The following is a 26,760-nucleotide window of genomic DNA, read 5'->3' as shown; positions in this document are numbered from 1 at the left end:
ACTGAGAGCATTTAGGGTTATAACCACATACAACAAACAAAAAAACCCTTTGCACTCCATGTTAAAAAGACAGATAAAGAAGAGATTTCTGGTCTGTACCTCACAAGATGAAGTCACAGTAGGAAAGCTGAACCTCATTTACTAATTGTGGGTGTAGGAAGGATTCACAAAATGCACACCACACAGCCAAACTTAGAGAGAAAGCAATTACCACTCACACTGAAAATCCCTGGAATGTTACAGTCCATTTGACATGCATTGTGTCCGTGCTGTTTCTGGCAGCAGTGCAAAGCAACAAGTCTTGTTTTGGTTTGAGGGGGCGATCACTTTTCTTTATTTTTTCTTTTTTTTTTTGTGTATTTGCACCTTCTTTTCAGCTTTCTGAACTTTTTACCAAGCTTTTCTATCTGATAATTGTTTATTACAAGTAGATAAACGAAACATTTGATAGCGGAAAGCTTAAGTATGTGTTTTCATATAACATTTTTGTATGTAGTTGTTTACATATTGGTTGTGAATAAAAGGATTAAGTTCCAGTGTTCTGGGTTTGTGGACTTTTTGGATCTGTGTTTTTTCTTTTCGATCCCCTGTCAGAAAGCTTGTAGGTAAATGAGCAGGTAACGCAATATTGCACCTATTGTTAGTGTCATCCCATATGCCTTTTCTACCAGGGTTCTTGGTATAGGCTCTGGATTCACCACCACCCTGACCAGAATAAAGCAATTACTGAAATTCTGGGCCACATGTTTAAACAGCAGATGTTAGTGTTGAGTAATTCAGTCAACCATTGCATTTCTCAGTAGTCCATTGTTTCTTCTTAAATATTGTACTTTCTTACAACTGAATTAACAGAGTATCATTTTAATACACATTTAATTTACCCGAGTTTGGTGTGGGTTTTAAAGAATGTTTTAAAGAACTACACTTAATAAATACTATCAAAATATACATATAAATACATATAAACATATGATTGGATTTGTCATCTGGTGAAAACTGTCACAGGATCTTTAAGATTTTTAGCAAGTAGTGGAATGTCTACAAAATTTAATATTGTTTGTAGAAGCCTTCATTTTAAGAAATAAATGAACAACAAATATAAGCTCATCAGAGAAAAATTATCAATGGTTTATTCCTCCTCTCAATCAAGTGCTTAGTAGCATAAACGTCATATTTTAGCATGGCTGTTGACAATATTGACTTATTGTGAATGCATGGCTTGGCAAAATACTTCAGACTTGTTGCAGTAGTCTAGTAAAGGAGCATCATTTCTTAAGTACAAATTCAAAATGAATTTAAAATTGTTTATGGCAAATGAGTAATCCTTGTTATATATTTGTCTGTCATTTTAATACAAAATGAGAATTAAGAGTTAAGAGGTACATATTGTTGTGGCTATAGTTCTCCCAATTTATTAAATAGAATTTTATATCAGTGAAAAATTGCTTTTTGTGCCTCAGTATTCACTACAGCAGAAACAGATTTTTCATTAAGTAAAAGTACCTCATAAAACATTTAATGCGACTTTTAAAACTGTATATCCAAATTCATCAATTCTGATCATTCTCAGTTAGTAATTCAGAATATCGTTATGCCCCCATTAAACAGAGTGACCTTTTTTCTCAGTGAGAAAGGTGAACCTGGATCTACTTACTTCCTAAAACATTGTCATGTGCCAACAAGCCCCAGGGAATGAATGAAGCAGATAATAGGTTGTATGTGCATACAGACTTCTTTCCTGTAAGGAGGGAAGACTGGGCTTGGGACATTGTATAGGCAGGGGGAGGGAGGGGTGTGTGTGGTATTTGTCCTTTCTGCAAGCAATTGGTGTTGGTCTTTGTATCCAGACTGTTTTCTAATTGAATTCAGATTTTCACGACTGAATTCACAAGAGTGCAACAGCTGTCTGCTTTTTATTTATTTATTTATTTATTTATTTATTTATTTATTTATTTATTTATTTAAATCAGTGATTATTTTGTGATCTTCTGTAATTTTCTTCAAACATGCTAGAAAAATAGCTTTTTATGCACTTATGTGGACCTCTATAAAGAAACGTAGCTTTTTTCTCCAGTTGTAGCTTTGCCCTCTTCCTCATTAATCATACACATCACACATACAGAGGAGAATGTTATTCTTCATAATTAGATTTAGTTGAGCTATTAACTGGCGGGGATTTTTAAGTCAGAAGTCATATGGCAAAGGAAACTGGTGTCAGCAGTGTGTCCAGACTTGACAGCTGTTGGTTTAACCATAACATACTTCGTTTACACCTAAACATTTCGGTTTTATTGTTGAATATTTTTGGGATGATTGTTTATAGAAAGAAAGTGTTTGTCGCATCTGCCTTGGTTGCCAACAATTCAAATCTCTTTCATAGCCTGAGTGGAATTGATTCAGCAAAAATACAAACAGTGAACACAATCATATTTTTTTTTTTTATATTGAAAGTGTTTTTGTAACTGTCTGGACACATTTTGCCTGCATTCCTGTACAGCTATGATGACAGATTTAACACTCGTCCTTGAGTCTTTAATTATCTAATGGTGCATGCTTTGTCACGTCCTGCACTCATTCGCTATCCTCTTCTCTTTTATCTTACATTGTCTGTGTTTGTGTCTCTATTTCTGCCTTTGTTAGGAGACTCTGCACTCCTCCCTCTGGACTCCGTGGAGTGGGACAACATCTCTGATTCCCTCCCCATGTTCTCACACAGACTGCCTCCCTTTTCCCTCCCTCTGTCTCTCTGCAAGCTGCTTCAGGCTCTTTGCTCAATTAGTCAGTTGCTGTGCAGGGTAGAGGAGTGCTCAGGGGCAGTGGAGTGTTTTTGGAGATAGAGAGTTGCTGTTTGTGCTTTAGGTAAGAACACAACTGTTTGTTCTTGTGTCTATGTCTAAGATAAATGCAGGTATGATGATGGATTATTTCAGTGTAGTGTGACTGGTTTTTAGAAAATCCACACATCCACTCACAGCTGTCAATCAGAGATTTGTTGCTAAAATAATAATGATAATAAAGTGGAAGGCTCATAACAAAACATTATAAAATGTTCTTATACTATTTGACTTTTTGGCTTTTGACATTGCAATGAAATCATCTTTGGTCATTTTTTCCTGATAAAAATCATAGGGGTTTAATGAGCCTTTCTTGGTATTACTTTTAATAGACTATTATACATATTTTTGTGCTTACTTTTGACTGCTCAGAACTCAACTCTTTAAGTTGTTTACTTGAGGCATTATAATACGGACTATACTGACATTATTCAGCAAAAGTTTAGCTTCATAAGGCCAGTGTCATGTGTAAACTTGAGCAGTGTTCATAAGACAAGTGCACAACCTCCACTTGAATTTGGCACTGGCCTTTTTGCCCAGGAGTCTTTAACATTTCCGCACACAGGACAAGGCTGTCCTGGTATTCTGCCAAAAAAATGGAGGCTGCGGCTATTTAGCAAGAGGAGAAGCAGCTTTTTTTGCCTCCCCCTTTGCACCCCTTTGTGCTTTACTCATCTCTGGTTTGGAAACAGTTGGCTGTCTGGGACCCTGTCATTAGTGAGATGAGAAGCAGGGCTCAGCACTGTGAAGAACAGGCTTCCGATTTTGCAGGCCCCAGCCGGTGTCTCCACTTGTACACAGCTGTGGATAGAACCCACTTGTCAAGAGAGAAACAGTACATGTCTTTCAGTGAATGACCCAAATTTGTGTCTTCTGGAACGTATAGTTTGCGGTGCTGTAGTGTTAATTATACCTAAGAATTTTACAGTCCCTGAGATGTTGTGTGTACATTGTATTCTTCTGTAAAAGTAGGGTTTCATGTATTATACTAGTCACAATAAGCAAGACTTTTAATGGAAAACATTTAATCGCCATAGGATATTTTATTTAATGAGGTTAAAAAAACAGTAAGGATGTTTTTAAATCAGCTGCATATTATAATTTTATTGATTTATTTTTTTCATATATTTTGATGCTGGAAACTCCCCCACATCCTTCAATGGAATTTGAGGCTAAGACGTGACAGTTCAGGGAGCGTGCAAGCGGTCGGCCACCCACTCTGCCTGCCTTTAGCTTCCCTCTCTCACAGCATCTAAATCTCATTGTCAAACTGAACCAACATGTAAATTTGTGTACAAAAGACTCTGTAGCAAATGGTTCTGAAGTCAAGATACATGTTACATATTAATGTAAGATATTTTCATTCAGTGCTAAACATACCCAAATTCTAATTGGCTTTAATTAAACAGACCCTAGGGGCTGTTAACTTTAAAATTAAATGTGACAAAAATATGTAACATATTTAAGTAATTTGCACTTTTTTTTTTCCCAGAATAGTCAAGTCCAAATGTTACTATACAAATGTTTTTACTATACAACTGTACTTTCCTTGATTCAAATGTTCAATCAGTTTTTAAGCTTTTTATTAAGCAGGAGGAATTTTATTGAACTCATGAAGTTGCCTGATGCAGACCTTATGGAGTCTTTTCACTGATGGGTTGTTGAACTTGATTCAAACTATAGCGAGATCACCCTTAAAAAGGAGAATCGTGTAATGAAAGACGATGTCTTAACATGTTGAATCTTGCCCTGAAGAACAATGTTTGTGGTTGGAGAACTGTGAGATCTTGTTGTGTGATCAGCTAAAGCGTTGTGAATGTAGAGGAAAGAGGCATTGTGTTTTCTATTGTACAGCACAGCTGGATATACATTGTGTGTGTATATATATATATATATATATATATATATGTATATATATATATATATATATATATATATATATATATATATATATATATATATATATATAATTTTTCTTTTTATTTGTTAATTGTTGTGTAAGTTCTATGGCATCATCCATAGTTGTTTTTTTTTTTTTGCTTGGGAAAACTTTGATGTCTGTGGCCTGTGTTTTGTGTGTGTGTCTTTGTGGCAGACTTAGGGACTGATGTGTATTCTACAGCAGGCCCACTGATTGATTAAGAGTAAGCACAATAGGTTGTCAGAGAGAACTTTAAAGATGAGAAAAGTCCCACTTCTAATCTGCCCCAAGCACAGTAAGGAATTTGTCCCTTTTTTGGTGAATAACACACAGACCTCACACTTAATCCTTTCTCTGTTATTAGGCATCCTGGCCTGCAGTGCTGTGGGGCTCAACTTACATTAGGTCTCCAGACATCGGCTTCACTGCTTATCATGTTGGACTTAGTTCATGTTTGTTGGCGGCTTTTCATGGCTTCTTATTTTACCCAAATCAAATCTTTTGCTCTTTCCGGACTGCAAATTAGTTTTCTGCAATGATCCTCAAACACATTGAATTTGTGTATAACCAGATATTAATTTGCTTTCCGGGGCTCAGCCAAGATCTAATTAAATTTCTCACTATGGAGTCTGAATAATGTGATATTAGTATGGAGTTAAAATTGATAACAACTTTTACTAGTTTTGAAAAGGAAAGACAAAAACTGATGTTCACTTTCCACCAGTGCTGAACTGACCTCTTTAAGCTATGGGTTAGACTTAGGGTAAACTTTACTTTGTGATCTCCATTAGCACCACCTACTTGACTAAAAATAAGTCTCTTCTATTTAAGACCCTAATTCAAGAATTCTGGTTCAAACCACATTTTTGACATTTTATCCTATCTCTCTCTCTTATCTTAAACTAAGGTGATGACTAAGTTAAATCTGTTGGTCTCCAGGGTATCCATACTGTGCTTCTTTGGACTTCGGCCATTTCAGCTTTATGGTAGTTATTTGCTGCTTTCCATCAATTGTAAGTCAGTGCAGTGAGCAAGCACAAATTACATAGTATCCCTGTCTTCAGTCATTACAGTTTGAAAAACAGCTATAAAATATCATGTTTAGGGCTTCATCTTATAGTCAATTGAAGTCTGTGGTATTTTAGGTAGAAATCTACGATCAGCTTGGAAAACAAGTGAACCTGTCAGAAGAACTTTGAGCTTTATCTTACATAGGAGCTAAGGTTAGAAACTATATAGGACAGGTTCTTGAAAAGTTCAGAAGGCTAATCCTAAAGTTGGCCAACAAGAGAAAAAGTGCAGAAAATCTCCGATCTACAGTAAAATCTAGAGTGGCTTGTGTTCTTGACAAATATTCACATAAATTCAGTTATGTTTATATTTAAATAACATTGTGAAATATTCACTGTTTGCAAATAATCAAAAATACTATAAATATACAAATAAAATAGATTTTCAAAGTGATAATCGCTTAAGGGGAATTTAAATGTGTACCATGTGTATAAACAGCCAGGTGTTAACATGTGCATCCAATGAAAAGTATGATGTCATTCCATAGAAAGACTGGAAGTGAGATGAACAATTGCTTGAGGGAAAAGTCTGTTTTTCAGTATCTTCATGTTTCTGTTAAGGCAAAAGTACATAACCTGCATATTTCAGTGTTATGGGATTCATCACGGATGGACATTAATAAACATACTGGACATACAACACACTGGAAATTGAGCAATACATACTGATAAATATTAAATTTATTACACACACAATACTTCCTACACAATTATTCACTTCAGACTGTTGTCCTAGACAGCACTCTACATTCGTCACCTTTAGTGTAGTAAAGCTCTCGCGTTTCATCTCAGTGGAATAATATTTTAACATTTTTTTGCATGTCATCTGTGTATTTTCCAACCACTATTTCATTTTTCCTGTGGTTTTTAATAAACGAAAATCTTAAAAAAAACTACACTGGTGTCTTGTTTAAAGTAAACATATGTGTTAGCAGCTGTATAGTACAACTGGTGTGTTTAAGAAAGCAGTGATAATATCAAGCTTTACAAAAACATTCCACCTTTGAATTTTTTTTAACAGAAAAGCAAGGCTGATAGCAATCTGTTTTGTGCCTTCACGCTAGTTTATTATAATCATATTACTCTGGTATCTACATGTGTTTTTGTACATCACTAAACTAACAGTCAGATTGTTTTAACTGTTGTTGTGTAATGAAACATAACTCATGACAAGAGTAACTTGTAAGCCATATACAGTATATGCAACAGCAAAAGAGGAAGCCATTTATCAAGAGTTTGGAGTTTGGGAAATTAATTGTAGTTGGGAAAATTTGTTTTCTATGCTGACAGATTAGACAGCTCCCTCATGACTGCTAGTATAGAACTTGGAGGTCAAAGGTCATCTTTCAACTTGACATCTAACCTCATTGATCCTGGGCTGTATTTTTCTGTCTCTCCAAAAACACGTCAAGAAAAAGTGTCAATGAAATATTTTTCAGTGACGGCAAGAAATTTCACTGCATATAGGAGCCATTGATTTTTTTTTTTTTTACTGGTTTTATCAAATTAACTGTAACTATATTATTAACAAGCCTTTTTCAATTATTTCCTTTTTGTATCATGTATCTATGTCTATATTCTTGCTAAAATTTAAAAAGGTTAACTTTAACATTTTCTTAACAAGCAAAAACACAAAAAATATACTATTTGAATAAGTATTTTTACTTTTCTCCTTACAGATCTTTCCTGAACATGTGATAATATACTGAAAAACTCTTAATATGGATATAAATCATCCATTCTGAAGAACATCCAAAAGTCATTCCATCCAACTGATAAATATATGAGGAACTTTGAATTTACAAACCAAGAATGGTTCTTCAAAAAAGGACCCATATGTGGCCCTTTTGGTTTCTCTTTTTGTTTGGACTTTTGCACTTTTGCATGTGCTCCCTGGTGAAGACCAATCATGGTCTAAGGGTGAAAAGAGGACAGTCAGCTTTCTTGCAGGAAGGAGATCTGCAATTTCACATACCCAGAGAGAAAGATGCCTGTAAGCTGGAAGTGGTTCTGAATGAACCTATAACCCAACGTGTTGGCACGCTGTCCCCTCAGGTACTATACCTGATTTTAGGCTCTCTGTTTATATCTCAAAACACGTTGATTTATGCTTGAAAATACCTATTCCAGCTAATTATCAGTTCTGCCTTAACCAAAGGATATTTGTCGTTTTCCCTCCATTTCAGTTGGTAAAATTTATCTTTTTTTGCACTTAACATCTGGAAGTTTATGACCCACAGGCTTTCTACAAAAATAGCATGATCACAGTGATCGTATTTTAAACAGTGATAATATTGTGAACAGATCATTTAATCTGGCAGGTGTGCTGGTTTGCGCATGCTTTACACCGGTTTTTATATGTTTGAGTTGAAGAATTTCTTAATCTGTCCATAACAACATGACATGTAAATGTCAAACTATTTAAAAATCAGTCCAATTCAATTTAACCTGTATGGACAAGGGAGATGATTTTTTATCTTTTCTTTACACTGTGGTTATGGCATTGCCCAGCCATTGTCTCAAACACAAACTGACATCATTAATGTTTTGAAATCTTTTAAATAATGCAAACAATAACTTATGTTTGTAACTATTCCCATAACGTGTCCGTGAACAATTTGAACTAATGTGTACATCTGGCTAAAAACAATGCTTTTTAATTCATTTTGGTGAATTATTTTATGTGGCTTTTAAAACCACTTTGGGAATGTGATGGATCAGCAAACCATGCTATATTTACAGAATATTGCTGTGAATTAAATAATTATTACAGCATTGTTGTTGTGCCTCTGCTAATTTAACAAATGTGTTTTTGCAAAGCCTAGTAAAAAGGATTTGTGCATTTCTTAACGGCTATTCTGTCATCAGATATTTGACTGCAACTATCTGGCTGATGAGGTGAAATATACTCATAATGGCTGTCCGATTTTAAAAGAAGACGTTGTTAAACTTCAATTGTACAGGTATGTGTTTGGTTTATAAATGGTGGAATATTTACATGCAGATAAAACATCAAACCATTATAAAAATAAATTGTGTCTTCACTGTCTGCTTACAGCCTTCGTTTTTGCCTTTTTACCTAAAAACCCTAAATGTTTTGTATTTAGATTTACAGAGACAGAGACATATAGTGAACTGGTCTCACTCCATATTAAGATAATGGAACCTGACTGTAATGTTATAAAGTTGGGACCACAAACATTGCAAGTTCCAGAGTTCTATGGCCTTTCCAATATCCTTGATGGCAATGTGATGTCCTTTCACTATGAGCATCGACCCAACATAGAGTGTACAATTAGGGTGATGACACCAGACTCCGGGTTACCTGGACATGGCCAGCTGGTCACTGGTGACCTTGGCAAGATCGAAGGCCCAAGAGGAGATGAACCAGATATCTTTGTCTCAATTCGACAACAATTAGGTACTGTATGGCATCTTCAAATAGCAGTTAAGCACTATATATACTGTGGTGGAAATTTCTAATCTAAAGATGTTTGTAAGGCCTTGTCCTAATATGCTTTCCCCTTGTAGCTGTTGTGGCTAGAAACTGTCATTGGCAGTAGTTGTTTTCTTAGATTATGGCAAGGGGCTTCCTCCAGAGGGGACTGGAGACGAGTTGTCGGGAATTAGGTATAAACAGCTTGCAGTAAATCTTCTAGTAGGCCTTCTAGCAGACCTTGGCAGGTCCAGATTAGCTTGATCAGGAGATGGGCAGGTGGTGATTTTGAGCCAATGATTGATGATGTTTTGCTTTTACATGTCTTCTTTGAATTCTGTCTATAAAATCTTGAGCTATTCAATGATCAGGACCCTTCCTCTCTCAGGCTACACGAGGAGTGTTGGGTCCTGCTGTGCAGCTGAACACAATAAATTGTGAAACCTTTTTTACTCTTGCCCGTGTCTACCAGTGTGATACTTTGTACTTTAAATCTCTTAAACCTCAAAACTTTCACAACAATATGAATAATGCTGTTTACAGTCAGCACAGCACAGCTTTTAGCCAAATTTAGTATACTTAAGTATACTGATCCACATCCTTGATGTATTTTTATGCTTTCTTCAGAAAATAAAGCCAGAGCCAAATGCAAGAGTGAAGACTGTTTAAAAGGACTAAAATTGGTGACGATTACAAAAGTGTCTTGTGTAGAATTCTTAATGATGGGCATTCGCTATCAGCATATTGATCCTCCATCACCTGATATCGATTACATTGCTATCAAACTGGACCTCACAGACACAAGGAGTGGGAGCATAATCCAGGTATATTCTGTATGACAGAAGCATGGACCAGTGTGTAAGCTGGTCATTTCTTCTACTTACAATCTCATCACCCATTGTGAAATTAAATTATGTGTTTTAATCTTCCAGTCAGAGCAAGCTTGGATACCTGTTACCATTAATGGTGCTGTTCCTAACCAGCCCCCAAAGCCTGCCTTCATGTCCATGTTTATACTGGAAGTAGATCAGTTCATCCTGACTCCACTGTCCACAGCCATCCTTGATGCAGTAGATGCTGAGACACCGAAGAACAGATTGGTGTTCAATATCACCATACCTCCCAGTGATGGCTTCATCACCCATTTGTCCGATCACACCAAGCCCATCTCATCCTTCACCTGGGTGGACCTTAATGAAATGCTTATTGGCTACCAGCCTCCCAATTCCAGCCATGTGCAGCGCAGGAACTATGAGGTACTGTCTACATACAGGACAAGACACAAATACTAGCACACCTTCTCTTCACTAATTCTGCTGCATAATGTATACAGAGCTGCCAACTCTCACGCATTCAGCGTGAGACACACGCAATTGGCCCAAATCTCACGCTCTCACACCACACCCCCATATTCTCACGCAGACTTGTGCAGCAGTAAGGGAAATAATCGCGCCACATGATCTCGCAAAGCAACGAGAGACCAGACAGACAGTGTAGTGAGTTTTTTGTGACAATTGTGAGGGAAATACACAATTTATTCCCATAAACTGTGTAGTCAGCCGTTCTCCCTCCCATCTGCACCGTGTGAATTGTGAACGCAGCGCTCCGTGTCTCCGTCCAGTTTAGGCTAGTAACTAATAGGCCTATGCTGTTATATAGTTTATATAGAATTAAGTTAGCATTAGCAGAGTTGTTTGTTTTGCAGCACCGAGCAGTTATTTTACATAACTTTATCGTAAAAAACAGTACAAAAGCATTTCCAGATGACAAATATCTGGACATGCCTAGTAGTTAATGTTAATTATTGTTTTCTAAGAACAGAATGTCAAGTCAACGACATCCCATATTAAAATGATTTTATTTATATCAATCACAACTCCTCAATCATGTCCAGATATCTGACTGGTGGTGGTGTCAGTATGGATAAATTAGAATTTTCAGTTATAGGATGTTATCTAAAGTGTCAGGGACAGGCAAGAAAAGAATGCTTGTATCAATTTGGGCAGCTTAACAGCCCTCCAAGAAGTCCTGTGACCCTGAGAAGCAGCAGGAAAAGACACTATTTCTATTTCTGTAAAATGTTTGTGAAAATTAAATGTAATGTAAATCTCCCAGGAAATTCTGTACAGATACCAAATACTTTGACAATCAATATATACTTACACTTCTGCTAATGCAAGGATTTTGTGTTTGTATTTTTGTTAGTATTTTTTTCCACGCCAAGCCACGCCCCTCCACAAGCCACTCCCCCATAACCAAAGCCCGCCCCCAGATCTCATGCTAAGCTGAACTCAAAAGTTGGCAGCCCTGTGTATAGTTTGCATTCTGAGTTTAAGTGTACTTGGTTGTTTTGTTAATTAAGTGTTCGTAGCATTCTGTGTTGGAACCATTTGATAAGTACTGTAATCCCTCTGCTTTACAGTTCTACATAGAACTTGCAATGCTTTAGAATATTCATGTCTTTCTTTGTACACGTTTTATCAAACATGCACAGTAGTCTGTCACTAACGCTTTCGCTTTTACTCAATTAGGTAGAGTTTGAAGTTCATGATTTCTACTTTGAGAAAAGTTCACCTATTATGGTACATGTGTCAGTTAGAACAGCAGACACAAATGCACCACGAGTGTCATGGAACATGGGTGAGTAATTTTTTTTTTGCTGATTGACCACAGTCTTAATTACACTTCTCAACAGTAAACATTATTTAAATAATGACCACTGTATTCTGTTGATTCTAATAATGCTGAAATTTACAAAGGCCTCAGCCTCCTGGAAGGTCAGTCTCGGCCCATCACATGGGATCAGCTACAAATTGTGGACAATGATGATCTAAAGGCTGTAAGAATCATCACTGTGGATGGCTTACAGCATGGAAGACTGACAGTCAGAGGTGTGTGATAATCAGTAGTTCTTCTTTTAATTATTGATGGAATTATCCAGAAAAGGCAAAAGACCTTTATTAAAACTTGTATATTTCAGGTGGAAAAGGGTTCATGTTTACTGTAAGTGATATCAAGGCTGGAGTGGTACGCTATTACCATGATGACAGCGATACCACCAAAGACTTTGTGGTCTTTCGGATCACGGATGGACGCCACCAGACCAGACACAAATTCCCTATCAACATATTACCCAAGGATGACAGTCCACCATTCCTCATCACTAATATGGTCTTGGAACTTTCTGAGGGGCAAACGGCTCTTCTTAGAGGTTCTATACTCCAAGCGTCAGATATGGACTCCAGTGATGACTACATCTTGTTCAACATCACAAAGCCTCCTCAAGCAGGAGAGATCATGAAGTTGCCAGGGCCAGGAATCACAGGTTAAAAAGATATTTTTTTTACAACTTGTACAACTTGGTATCTTTATATCTGTGTATGCTTCCTAACATCTTGGGGATTAATGTTTTCTTTGTAGGTTACCCTGTAATGCGTTTTCTACAAAAGGATCTCTTTCATTCCATCATCTACTACAGACACTTTGGCACTGAAGTATTTGATGACTCTTTTGAAGTGGTGTTATCTGACTTCCATGATCCTCCCAATCTCTCAGAGCCCCAGGTATAATTTCTTGACGCATCCAACACCAAACCTGTAACACAGTCTGGTAATCCTGCTATCACTGCTACCAGACACATTCATTATTTGACAAAGACTTTCAATGTAAGCTGACATGTTACATTGGATTTATACAGTAATATGGTGATGAATTAATTCTCATGCATCATTATCTATTTTTAAAACTAATTCCCATGTGTCTTTTGCAGGTCATTGTGATTCAAATTCAACCTGTCCCAGATCAGCCACCAAAAGAGGCCCCAGGAGTTACTCGACATCTGATAGTCAAAGAAACAGATGTGGTTTATTTAACAAAGCAGCAGTTGCACTTTGTTGATGTGGAGTCACCAGACTGTGAGCTTACTTACACTGTTACCACTCCACCTTTCTTCACTACCACTTTTGGGTAGGTGGTAATACTGTAGATTATTCAAAGATCTTATTGGCTGTTAAGTGCAAAACAAGTTAGAAAATCTGACAAATTCTAATAAATTTATAGTAATATGCCTTGTCCTATTGCCAATAAACATGCTCCGTATGAACTCATTTTGTCATGTACTGGTATATTCTTAATAACATAATATTTGTATATTGGCACTTCAAGACCACCATACAATATTAACACCCTGCATTAAAAATATATACGGTGTATATACAGTACATGATTTTAGAATTTTAGAAATTTGTTTACTTACTTATGTTTACCAGGGGGCATGATGCAGGGAGGTTGTTCCTAGTTGACAGCATCCCAAAATTGGCTAAGGATCCCAATGCACCTGTACTCAGACTTTTCACACAGGTAAAAAAAATATAGTTTGTTTGTTACTTTTCTTAGTGGTTAGCACGTTTGCCTCACACCTCCAGGGATGGGGGTTCAATTCCCGCCTCCGCCTTGTGTGTGTGGAGTTTGCATGTTCTCCCCGTGCCTCGGGGGTTTCCTCCGGGTACTCCGGTTTCCTCCCCGGTCCAAAGTCATGCATGGTAGGTTGATTGGACTCTCTGGAAAATTGTCCGTAGTGTGTGATTGCGTGAGTGAATGAGAGTGTGTGTGTGCCCTGCGATGGGTTGGCACTCCGTCCAGGGTGTATCCTGCCTTGATGCCCGATGACGCCTGAGATAGGCACAGGCTCACAGTGACCCGAGGTAGTTCGGATAAGCGGTATAAAATGAGTGAGTGAGTGAGTGAGTGTTACTTTTCTTGCAGTTTGGCCATTCATTGGCATTCATGGACGCTAAAAGTTTTCTTCCTTCCCACTAGCATGCTGTCAACTACATGAAAGTGGCTTATATGCCTCCTTTCCAAGATATTGGGCTTTATCCTCAGCATATTCAATTTGTGCTGTCCGTGACCAGTGAGCAAGGCCGAACTACCACTGGGATCTGTTTCAATATTACAGTGCTTCCTGTAGACAACCAATCCCCGGAGGTACCTCAAAACTATTTGTTCAGACCACATAATTTAATTGTGTGTATTAAATAAAATATTTTGTATGTTATTTGCTAGGCATTTGATAGGAAACCTTTACTTTAGTTATAGTCAGATAAGATAATACTACTGTACATCATATTTATGTGAAGCATAAACAAAAATGATTAAATGAAAAGCACATATATAGATTTGTTAAATTGTATTTTCTGTTATTGTTAGGTGCACACAAATCAGTTGACTGTGGATGAGGGGGGAGAATGTTGGGTCAGTGCAGATTACTTGCACCTAACTGATGTGGATTCTCTGGAGGATTCACTACGTGTGACGCTGAAGGGAAGGCCTCAGCATGGCGATATGTATCTGGATGGTTCACCCTTGGGTCAAGGCCAGACCTTCAATGTTAGAGACCTGAAAAGCTTAAAAGTTAGGTCAGACATTATTTCAATCATTGTTTTAAACTATCAGTCAGTAACTGCCAGTTTTTCTTATTTACATGCAAATTTTCATAACTTTTATTCTGAACTTATAAATGAATTTATGATAATGGCCATGTATTTACCCCACATAGATACCACCATGATAGTTCAGAGACAGAGGAAGATAACGTTGAATGTATCGCCACAGATGGGGTGAATTCAGTTGACTTTGTTCTACATATTAAGGTAAAAGAAATAAAAAAAATCCCTCATTATTTACTCATTGTGTTTATTAGTAAACCTGTTACTAAATGATATTTAACAGTAAGACTTTCCTATTCATTGATAGGTAACACTAGTTAATGATGAAATGCCAGCACTGGTGCCTGGCTTGAAGACTGTTCTAGATTGTGCAGAGGGACAGGAAGTAGTGATTACCATTGAGTACATCTCTGCCACTGATGCTGATAGTGATGACAACAAACTGGTGTATCTGATTGCTCGTCAGCCATATCATGGTGTAGTGCTAAAGAATGGTATAGTGGTAGACAGGTTCTTTCAAGAAGATATAGAAGCCAGGATCATCAGCTACAAACACACAGGTAATAAACTCCTTTTCTCTTTTTATTTGTATCAGGGATATTTTTGCAGACTGCTTTCCATAATAATGAAAATCTATTTACACCTCTTGCTAATTTAAAAAAAATATTTGACTATATTTGAATGCATCATGGTGTCTGATATGAGAATAGTTACTAATTTAAATAACATTCCCAAGGCCTGGAGGTTGGATTGCTCCCTCGTCATGACACCATCACATTTGTGATCTCTGATGAACAGACGGATTCAGTTCCTTCATGCTGCTATGACAGAGTACCTCTGTTTAATGGGCAAACAAAACATCCCCAGGACTCTTTGCTAATCTATGACCTCAATATTACTGTTTATCCTGTGGACAACCAGCCACCATCCATTGTTATTGGTAAACCATATTTGATTAATTTTTAATTTATTGAAAGTGATTTAAGCAGGCCTTAAGATGGAGGAAAGGTACTAGAACATAGTGTCATTTCATAGGTAATATATTATTTTTTTTTATTATTATTATTATTTTTTTTTTTATTTTAGAAAATATTAATTGTTTATTTCATGAATTAAGCTACATTTAGCCAGTAAAATTGGGATTCAACATAGACTGGATATTGCACAGATTTGGCTACTGACACCCAGGTACACATACCATACACATTAGGTACACTTCGGAGGTGTACAATTATGGCCGTTCTTTATGACCACATCACACATTAATTTTTCACTACCCTGTTATAGTCCCAGTTGTGTTGCGGATTGGTATTGGCACATCTGGACAGGGCATAGAGGGTGTAACAGTTTGTGGATGCAACCATGTGTTAAACCACCTGATAGAAGATCAAAGTAGTGTAGATACAAGGTAAAGGCTTAGGTAATTGTATATCCTTTATGTAATGTAGGAAATATATCTATAATTCCACCAAGACATATATAATAGCTTTTGGTATGAACATTATTAATGAAAATGGGCTTTCTATCAATTTTTTTCTCTCTCCACAGGTGAGGTGTTTCAGGTGGATGAAGGAGGTTTTGCCTCTATCACTGTAGCACATATATCGGCCTCTGATCAGGACACACCTCTGGAGGAACTGCAGCTTGTCTTGGTGTCTCCACCACAGTTTGGATATATTGAGAATATTCTGCCTAGTCCAGGGTTTGAGAAAAGCAACATGGGAATAAGTATTGGTCAGTGCTCATGCTCTGATGTTTTCCAAAATAGCTGCCAATGAATGACTGCCCAGGAGTGTGTTTAAATGATTCAAAATAAACAAAGAATCCAACATTACTGGCTTTTATCTGCTCTGTCTCGCAGCCTCTTTTTCCTATAGGGATGTACTGAATGGACACATAAACTATGTGCAGTCCAGACATCAAAGAATTGAACCCACTGCTGATCAGTTTATGCTTTACATCTCTGATGGCAAACACCAATCCTCTGCAATCCCCTTCTACATCATCATCAAGCCAACAAATGATGAAAGCCCAGATTTCCTAGCCAGGAACATTGGCGTGAGTCTAAAGTATTCAAATTATTAAATATTAAAATCCTTTTTTTTTCTGGCTAACACAATGGTGGACATCATATGATTCATTTACCATATTACAATATAACTAGAAGCTTTTCTGTCTTATAATTTCTTACCTAGTGGCTACTATAATTACAAAGCACACATCTTGGTTTCTATGCTACATCCTGTTACAGAAAAGTAGTAAGTATGGAGATGTTTTTTGCAGGTCCGAGAGGGAGACATGAAGGAGTTGGATGCTTCCATTATCAATGCTGTAGATTTAGATGTTCCCAAAGATCGATTAACATTTCGCATCATCCAGCAGCCCAAACATGGGGCTATTATGGGAGGGTTTCATGGCAATGATGTGGCCCATTATAAAAGATCCATCAAGAATCATGGAACAGAGGCTCAGGTCCAAGTCTTCACCATGGAAGATCTTAGAAATGGTACAAGTCATGAAGTGAATAAATGAATGAATGATCAATCAGTCAGTCAGAAACTGGTCATTATTGCATTCTGTGACATGTTCAGAAGACTCTGATCCTTGTGAGTCTGTCTTCACAGGTATGACACTGATGTATTTGCATGATGACTCAGAGAGCGAGAAGGACAGCTTCATCATCCAGCTGTCGGATGGAAAGCACCAACTCCAGAGGCACATATTGGTTAAAGTGATGCCTGTCAATGATGAGAAGCCATGTATCATTAGGTATCTGATACAAAATGAAAGCATTCTTTTTATGCACAGAGAATTTGTGTGGTCTATGTATTAAAGGCTAGCATATTCAGGGGTACTAATAACTTATACTTAAGTGAGAGTATAGATAATATGCAACATCCTACTGGAGCAACTATGGACTAAGCATGCAACAGATGTAGGACTAGTCAAATCAGCAGGGCTAGCAAAAATACAAATCAGACCCAATGCTCCACTACCCTATCAAAGACAATACCAATTATCCAAACAAGCGGAAGAAGGGATAGGGCCAACTATTGAAGGGTTAGTAGAAGCAGGGGTTTTAATCCCCACTAGGAGTCAGTGCAATACTCCAATTTTTCCGGTCAGAAAGCCTAAATCAGACAAATGGAGATTGGTCCACGTTTTGAGACCAGTCAATCAGATAGTGGTGGCTGAGACCCCAGTAGTCCCAGATCCACACACTTTGTTATCAAATATTCCAGGGGGAACAAAATGGTACACAGTAATTGATCTGTGTTCAGCCTTTTTCAGTGTCCCATTGCACCCTGACTCTCAGCACTTGTTTGCATTCACTTATCGTGGGCAACAGTATACTTATACGAGGCTGCCCCAAGGATATTGTGAAAGCCCATCGATATTTAATCAAGTACTGACCAGAGATCTGGTGAATCTACAATGAAGATTGCATACAGTAGGATGTTTTCAAATCTTAAATAAAAGGATAAAATACAAATAAATTACAATGCAAATGAAATGTACAGGAGCAAATTCTATTAATATACCATATGGCCAAATGTATGTGGACACCTGACCATCACCTACATATATGGTTCTTAACCAAACCATTGCTACAAATTTGGAAACACAAATTTGTATAGAATCTAATTGTAGGCAGTAAATTATAGAGCTCAATAACCTGTTCCAGCATGAAAATGCCCCTGTACACAAATCAAGCTGCATTGACTGGCCTAAATACAGCCCTGGCCACAACCCCATTGAACACATTTGTGATTAAGTGTAATGCTGACTGCACCCCAGGCCTCCTCACCTGACATCGGTTCTTGACCTCACTACACGTGACAAATTCCCACAGCCACACACCAAAATCCTTCCTAGAAGAGTTTAGGGTATTATAACAGAAAAGGGGGACTAGATCTAGAATGGGATGTATAGCAAGCACATAAGGGTATGATGTTATGGTCTTTCATTAGTTGGAGCAGAGAAGACACATTAGGATTTACTTTAAAGGTTTAAATAAAGTCTTTAATTTCAATAACACTCAGGTGAAGCACAAATAAACCCAATATCATACAAAGTATTATAACTTAAATCATAATTAGTGACATATTTTCCCACTCTCAGCACATATTATATATAATATTTGTACATTTATAATATTTATAATTGTTTGCTAAAATAATTCTATAATGAAACTGAGCTAATAGTTACAGTATGTATGTGTGCTGCAGGAACACTGGGATTGAGGTGGAACCAGGAGAAGATAGACTTATTTCCAGTGCTGTTCTAAGTGCTCATGACAATGACACTCCCTCCACTAATATCATCTATGTGTTTGAGAGTGTTCCTGTTCATGGCATGCTTCAGATTAAGGTCAGTGCACAAGAAAGACTTTTCATATTCCTACATTTCATTAACAGATATTAATTATTATTATTGTTTCTGTGGTATGATGTTCAGATGTTCTTATAGCACAAGACATACATAGCACGTTTATAATGGGATAAATTTGGTTTCCTATTCAGGTTTATATGGAACTGTTTAAAAATTCCATGAATTACTAACCATTATTGACCAATACAGATTAAGATTAGGATTTCAAAACTCCCAAAGCACCCAGCGTAATTTCCAGATAATTCTCCAATAACAATACATTATCTCCAATAAAATAAAAGTAGAGGTCCAATATGATTCTAAAAATCAATGGAGATCCTACTGTACAGTTAAACAGAAATTCCAATCATATTTTTAACAAGGGTAAGTATGTTTTTGTGAGATGCCAGTGATTGTACATCATCATATAATCATAGAAGATTTTGTAATCATAAAATAATAACCATATAATTAAGTAAAATTCTCTGGTGCCTTCTCAGGCAGGCCTGGACTGGAGGACACTGTCAACAGGAATGAACTGTTCCCAGGAAGATGTGGATATGAACTTGCTTCGCTATGTACACACAGCTCAGCCTGGAGCTCACACACAAGACTTTTTCGTCTTTCATTTACAAGACGGAAAGAACCGTTCCCCTGCACAACACTTCTACATCTCACTCAAGCAGCTAGAGAAAGGTTATCTGTCTAATGTTTTTAATCTTAGCAAGAAATTATGCTACATCTAATATAAATTAAAATGGCTCGTGTGGATTTTTACAATTTCTGTTCTCCAGGAGACATAGCATTGTTTGTAAATCCGGTGAGAGCTAGCCGTGGAGAACATGTAGTGATTACTACAGATGTCTTGCTGGCTGTAGATGGCACTGAAAAGCCAGAAGAGCTGCTGTATGTGATCACTGTGCCTCCAGTACACGGTCATATGGAGTACATCAAACACACAGGCATTCCCATTCACTCTTTCAGCCAGCTGGATGTAGCGGCTAATCTGGTGTGCTACGTCCATGACAACAGAGCTACTTCAACTAGAGAGACGGTGCAGTAAGGACAATTCTTGTTTTGATTTTTTGATGTCTATTTGAGACAGTTATATATTGGGGTTAATCAGACTATTAAAGGAAAAATCCAACCCGGAAGATGTATATTAATTTTTTTAATTAGTTATTAATGTTAGTCAAATGACCTTTGTGATCTGTGAACTGACATTAGATATATTTTGTAATGAAATTCGGAGTTTACTTTTTGTAATTAACACTTGTCAATTTCAGTGACAGTTTGCCTTGCTTTCACTTTGGTTACTAGTTTTTTACATTACCCACAATGCTGTTCATCTATCTGCTGATACCTGTTAAATGGTAGAAGTGGGATTTAGCACTTGTTTCCTTTCTATTTAAAAACAGTGATGCAGCAGTACATCATTCCTTAGATATGCCATATACTTAAGGATCCAATGCTTCCACTTGCACAATAGAATTGCTGCCAGTTCCATTGCATTCATTGTACTATAATGATCTCCTAGATGGCTAACTAGCTGATCAGGGTCTCTGCCTTGCATCCTGAAATTGACTCCAGCATTTGCTTTGAATCCAATGAGGTGTTTATCTTTTCTGTTAACAGCATAGTGTCCCTGACTTATGGGTTTGTTGAATAATTCCAGATCTCACACATGTGGACTGTTACGTCCTTCGAAATCGAAATCTAGACTGGTTAATTTATTTTGTGTGTGCCTCTAAACGAATAACTTATGGTGTTTGCAAATTCTTTGTTTACATCTTGGCTTTTCTAAATTGTTTTTAGATTTGTCATCAGTAATGGAAAATCCACACGAAACGGTACTCTGGAGATTTTGGTGGATATGACAGACAGAGTTCTCCCTACACTAGTGCAGAAGGCCGGTCTACAGGTTCCTCAGGGTTCCACCATTACTATCACCACAGATAACTTGCACCTGTCTGACCCAGATACCCCACCTCATTCCCTGAACTACATACTGGTGCAGCCCCCACAGTATGGTCAGATTATTGTTAAAGGTTTTCCCATAGCTCCTGGGAGCAACTTCACCCAACAGAACCTACAGGACCTGGATGTTGCGTACAGACACTCAGGTGGAGATTCTCAGATTGACCACTTTACGTTCACTGCTGCTGATAGCACGTCAAGAGGCATCCTATTGAAAGGGAAAGTGCAGACTGAGCCAGTCTTCTTTTCTATACAGGTGTGTGGAGTTGAGTGTGAATTTTTGGTAAAAAACAAATGTATTTTTTGACCATAAATGTCTGTACGTGTGTGTATGTGTGTGTTCAGATTGAAACATTAGACCAGTCTGCTCCAAGTGTGATGGTGCTTGAGACTCTGTGGAAAGTGGAGCTTCTAAAAGATGGACGTTATGGAATCTTTATCTCATCCAGAGAATTAAAGGCTCAGGATACAAATGTTGCAGATGAGAACCTCATCTTTCATATACTCAGAGCTCCTTACTTTGGATACTTGGAGAATATCACCAATGGTAAGAAGATGATGTACAACAGTTACACAAGAAATGACTATGATGTCTGCTTATAATGAAGCTCAAGCTTAAGAATAAGAAAGAGTGTGTAGACTGTGTAATGGTGGACTGAGCGTATAAGTGATTGACCTATTTCACCATCAGACTTCCTGTTGTGTCTCCAGGTGCGTTTGTGCGTCAGACGTTCACTCAAAGGGATTTGAACAAAAGGAATATTCTGTATATAATTAACCTTTCCCTTGAAGCATTAAGTGACAGTCTGGAGTTTGCAGTTTCTGACCCACTGGGCAACACTGGATCATCTCACAAGTAAACTCATGCTAAAAAGTCTTCTTATACACCACAATCTCATAATGAAGGCTAGCTTTCATAACAACATAATGCACACATTTGCAGGGACATACTAATTTTTTTACACACGTTGCCCCGTATATGTAACTAGCACATATTTATTTACATTTCCGGCATTTGGCAGACGTCTTTATCCAGAGTGACGTACAAAAGTACATAATTTATCTGTGCCTTATCTTTATTTTCACCTGTGCCTTATCTTTATTCCCTAACTTTATCGGTATCCTTATCCGTATTCCTTATCTTTACTTCTTCATTTTGTTCTTTTCACTAACATTGGCTATTTTTTAGGACAGTCGTACAAAGCATTTCACTCCACGATTGTGTGTGACAAATAAAATTTGAATTTAAATTTAAATATTCACGTATTCTTGTGTACATACTACCTGCCATAGCTTTATTAGTTTGTCGTACATACATATTTATCCGCACTTTTCTCAATTTCAAATTGAAAAATTTTCAAATTTTTCAAATTTTCTCAATTTCTAAATTTCTACTATGCACTTCTGTCTATCTATCTATCCATCTATCTATTCTGAAGGAAGCTGTAAAATATTCTTCTTCCCATAAAGCCATGTCCTTGAAGCTATACGTGCCTTGAGATTGGATTTTTCAGGAAAAGAGGCAAAGCTAAACACCTTTGTTTTGACCTGAGCTCAGTTTCAGGCTAGAAACAAAAAAGCAGAAGATAGAAATGTTGCAATATTTGCAAATCATTTTTTTCAAAAATGAAATAGAAATGATTTCAGGTCTACATATTTTACAGGTCTAAATCATCATGCAATGTTGAAAACAGCACCTCCAAGCTGTAATAAATGAAAAAACATCAATGTTCATCATGTAATTTCTGTTTCTCTATCTGTAGATTAGAGTTCAGCTGGGCCAGTGTAGAGCTGACCAAGACAGAGTTACGTGTGTGTGAAGGCAAAGGACCACTCTCTCTTACTGTTCAGAGGAAGGGTAATATGCAGGATTCATCATATGTAACTCTCAAGGTAAAAAAAAAAAACAGTAGATCTCTATTTTTATTCAGTAGGAAAGGGAAGGTGCACAATAATAGTGAATCGCACTACTTCATTATTACCAGTATAAATAATGGGGGTTTATGAAAACATGAAAATGTAAATGGACAAATGATCTCTAAGCCTACCTATTTTACATAGTTATGACTATCCATTTCACTCATCAGGTAAAGGAGCTAACAGCAGCTATAGGAAAGGATTTCATATCAGCTCCATCAATTCTGATACAGTTTGATCCAGGTGCATTTGCTTGTTCTTTTTTCTCTATAAAATCCTTCTACAGCTACTGCATCAATGCCTTGTTAATAGTAATATACCAAATACCAAAAGAATGAAGGTTAAAAAGACTTATTTGTGTTATGTGCATGTGCAGGTGTAAGTAGTCGGGAGTGGAAGGTGGAACTTGTGCAGGATTTTTTGGAAGAGGCTGAGGAGATGTTTGAAGTGACACTGAATTCACCAGTAGGTGCAATACAGAGAGGAAACAACAAAGCTGTCATTACGATAATGGACAACAAGAACGGTGAGCTCATAAACTAATATTAAAGTACCAAACAGATTTTATGGCCTAATATGACCCACTTTTATGATGCATTCTTTATCACTTCATAGGCAATTAAATATGGACATTTGCAAAATTTTTCACATTTACAAATCAGTACTCATTTAGATCCTGACTGCTTCCACAGGACAGTGTGCTGAGAAACAATTCCCCAGAGGCCCAGATCTTCAGGGTAAGGAGTTCCAAGCAGGGCCCTACCCCAAACATGGCTCCATCCACTTAGAGACTTTACCTGTCACATTGAGGGATGTGCCAGAGGCTGCCAGAGGTGACAACGTGCCTGAAGTTATTTCTCCCATCTCCAAGAAAAGACTAAGACCCAATGGCAATGGAAAGGCTGTGAGTTGGTATTATTATATGGAAATGTGTGTGTCCCATAGGCTATGTATACCTTGTCATTGGTGTAATTGCTTATTTTCACACACAGATTCGACCCTCTTCAGTCATTAGGAGTGGATCTGATGTTCTTTACACTGTAAGTCAATGTACCATGGTTGCTCCTGCTTATACTAATAGTATATTAGTAAATACCACAAATACCACTTATATATGCATTCAGTTCAATTCTATTTGTATAGCGCTGTGGTCATTGTCACAAAGCAGCTTTACAGAAATATATAAATTCAGGATGTAAATTTATTGATAATGAGCAAGCCAGAGGTGATGGTGGAAAAACTGAAAGAGGTGGAAAGAGAACATGAGGAAGAAACATTAAGAGGAACCAGACTCAAAAGGAAACCCATCCTCATCTGGGTGGCACCAGATAGTAATATTATAATAATTTCCCTTTTTCCCTTCTTCTTTGATCCAAATCGAATTGTAGTCCTAAAGCCATTATTTCAGTATGTTTGTACCAATGTTGGAAATCAGATTTATATCACTAATAAGCAACACAAATGTGGGAGTAGCAGGAAAAACTTCTTGAGATGTCAAGTGGAAGAACCAATTGGAAAAATGAACCCATCTGGTCATACTGGATTGTGCAGTTTTAAACTTTGAGAGAATAATAGTGTAGAAGAATACAGTCAAACAGCACTAAACGTTGTGTACTTTGACCATGTTATGAGTAAGAGTCCTTGGTTAATAAAAGCTGCTATGAAGGCCTTCCATCATCAGTCTCAGGGTGAAGGTCTAAAAGCCATAGAACAATTTATAGTCTAAGGACCCCCCAAAAGGGCGTCTGACGGACGTCATGCAACCAATCACACAGCACTCATTCTCAGAATGTTGTTCAAATTAATGAGTCTATACCGCAAACTTCACATAATTTGGAAAATCTGAAATTTAGATGATCCTCATAAGCGCTTGTTGTCACAGTCAGACAATGGCTTCCTTCTTCCATGAGGGAAGTAGAGTGTCACTACTGCTTTCCTGTGAAATCCATCTAATCAGATGACGACTTCGAAACTCCTGAAGTATTTTTAATTTTGTGTTTCACATGCATCAGATGTTCAGCCAAGGTTTCTGCATACAGTACATCACCTCCAGTACATCACCTCATCATTAAAATGATATTTCATTTAAAAAAGTCAAAAATAGTTTGGGTTTTGGTCTAAACTGTATTGCAGTATCATGGAATAATGTCACTGACAGTGGAGGATGAAACGTCAGCCTTGAAGTCTGGAAAGAAGGCTCAAGTGCAGGTAACCAATAGAGGACAGCAGCGTTCCATCTCAGCCCAAAGCTCAAGCCACCTTACAGCACTTTCTACAAATGACCGGAGTGGATCAGCTCCTCAGGTATAAATCCGGTGTTGAGCATTTAGAAGATTTCTTTAATAAGATTATAATTCAGTACATCTGTAGGCAGAGTATTTATTACCCCAATGTAATCAAGGCGTATGTGTTTATGTGCTCAGAATATTTTCTCTAGGCCTGAGTCTATGGCCTGCACTCCACAGCTGGCAGGTTTTCTCCATTTTAATGCAAGCTTAGGTAAGCTTCTGCACTGTAATGGGATATCCTGGAAACCCTGGGCTTCTACAAATGAGGTAATCAGCCTAAGACAGACAACATAGACCATTGCATGTAATATCTACATGAAATTTCATTTCATCTCATTCTTTTGAATAAATTAAATGGATTTTGTAAAATCGTATGAGTTTTTTGTTACTCTTCCAGGCTGTTAATGCACAGAAGTGTCCGCAGGGGTGGACTTATCATAGCCACCATTGCTATCTGCTGAGCACAGAGAGAAAAGCAACATGGAGCAATGCTGCCAGGGCCTGTCGAGAAAGGTGAGAGCAAAACAATAACCCACAACAGATAATACATTTCACATTCTTTCTGCACTGTGTCATGAACTCTGTTTGTTATTTCACCCAGTTTCCAAGGCAGTCTTGTTAGTGTGCTGTCAAAAGCTGACATGGATTGGCTTTGGGACTTCAGTGAGAGGAAGCCCTTCTGGATTGGTAATTTGTTCGGAACTTCTTATTTAAATCTATGCAAATTGTGAACATGTCTGTATTAAATTGCTTACTATGGGCCACTTGTGATAACTGTGCAGGACTGAATGATCGGGCGAAAAAAGGCCGGTGGGAATGGGAGGATGGAGAGCCCGTTACTTACACCAACTGGAGGCTTGGTCCACCCCGAACTGGATCCAAGAGCAACAGGAAGTGTGTTTTGGTCTGGAGGAAGACAAAATGGCAAATCCGAGATTGCAAGTCTGGAAAGGGACACCATTTTGTGTGCTATGTGAAAACATGAGCTGCTACTGATTACTAAATAATTCATACCCTCTCGTTAGATCTACTTGTTTACGTCATGATTAAGACCATCCAGTATGATAGCCCTTATGGTCTACGATGAACTGTGAATCACACTTGGAAGGTAAATGGTGACGTATTGGTCTTCAAGTATAACAATATTTAGAGAGGCACTGTACACTATAAAGACTGTATATGATAAGAATATCAGAAATTTGGTAGTGGATAAAAGACATAAGTACCTCTACTGTGCAATGTATATTTTATAACCAGATCTCACACAAACCGTAATGACTTGTAATCAAGAGCAGAACTGCAATACTGTAAATGTAAACTATCCTAGATACATTATTTCACATATGTACATGTGTACAGTGAGGGAATATTTGGGCAATTAATATTTTATGTAACCACTACACACACACACACACATATATATATATATATACTGTCCTATCAATCTTTTTTTAGACATATCTTTGTTTATGAATAAATAGTTTTGTTTCTATTTATAA

The 26,760-nt window shown here is 37.4% G+C and overlaps 1 protein-coding gene across 3 annotated transcripts; it reads left to right on the top strand.

The window, feature by feature from the left end:
• Positions 1-2,723: 2,723 nt before the first annotated feature.
• Positions 2,724-26,701, top strand: frem1a (Fras1 related extracellular matrix 1a). Of its 3 annotated transcripts, XM_060874422.1 has the most exons (37): positions 2,724-2,859; positions 7,505-7,880; positions 8,694-8,788; positions 8,933-9,246; positions 9,889-10,085; positions 10,194-10,517; positions 11,793-11,901; positions 12,021-12,152; positions 12,242-12,586; positions 12,682-12,824; positions 13,031-13,227; positions 13,530-13,620; positions 14,080-14,247; positions 14,470-14,678; positions 14,819-14,912; positions 15,016-15,268; positions 15,445-15,648; positions 16,257-16,442; positions 16,570-16,766; positions 16,992-17,214; positions 17,333-17,477; positions 18,938-19,079; positions 19,580-19,775; positions 19,874-20,138; positions 20,895-21,312; positions 21,402-21,603; positions 21,768-21,912; positions 22,820-22,949; positions 23,144-23,216; positions 23,350-23,499; positions 23,666-23,877; positions 23,966-24,013; positions 25,107-25,277; positions 25,397-25,528; positions 25,659-25,774; positions 25,863-25,948; positions 26,044-26,701. In XM_060874422.1, exons 2-37 carry the CDS (start codon positions 7,638-7,640, stop codon positions 26,244-26,246), a joined length of 6,558 nt encoding a protein of 2,185 aa, XP_060730405.1. In that variant the 5' UTR covers positions 2,724-2,859; positions 7,505-7,637; the 3' UTR covers positions 26,247-26,701. The 3 variants fall into 3 exon arrangements, 2 of the variants coding, with proteins under 2 accessions (XP_060730405.1, XP_060730406.1); XM_060874423.1 differs by lacking the exons at positions 16,992-17,214; positions 17,333-17,477; positions 18,938-19,079; ... (13 more) ...; positions 25,863-25,948; positions 26,044-26,701 and having other exon boundaries at positions 16,586-16,728; XR_009648750.1 differs by lacking the exons at positions 15,445-15,648; positions 16,257-16,442; positions 16,570-16,766; ... (16 more) ...; positions 25,863-25,948; positions 26,044-26,701 and having other exon boundaries at positions 14,470-14,673; positions 15,016-15,155.
• The last annotated feature ends 59 nt before the right edge of the window (positions 26,702-26,760 follow it).

The sequence above is a fragment of the Tachysurus vachellii genome, chromosome 7, assembly GCF_030014155.1.
Source record: "Tachysurus vachellii isolate PV-2020 chromosome 7, HZAU_Pvac_v1, whole genome shotgun sequence".
Lineage (NCBI taxonomy): Eukaryota > Metazoa > Chordata > Actinopteri > Siluriformes > Bagridae > Tachysurus > Tachysurus vachellii.
The sequence above is the reverse complement of the archived record's forward strand: the minus strand, read 5'-3'. Positions and strand labels throughout refer to the sequence as shown.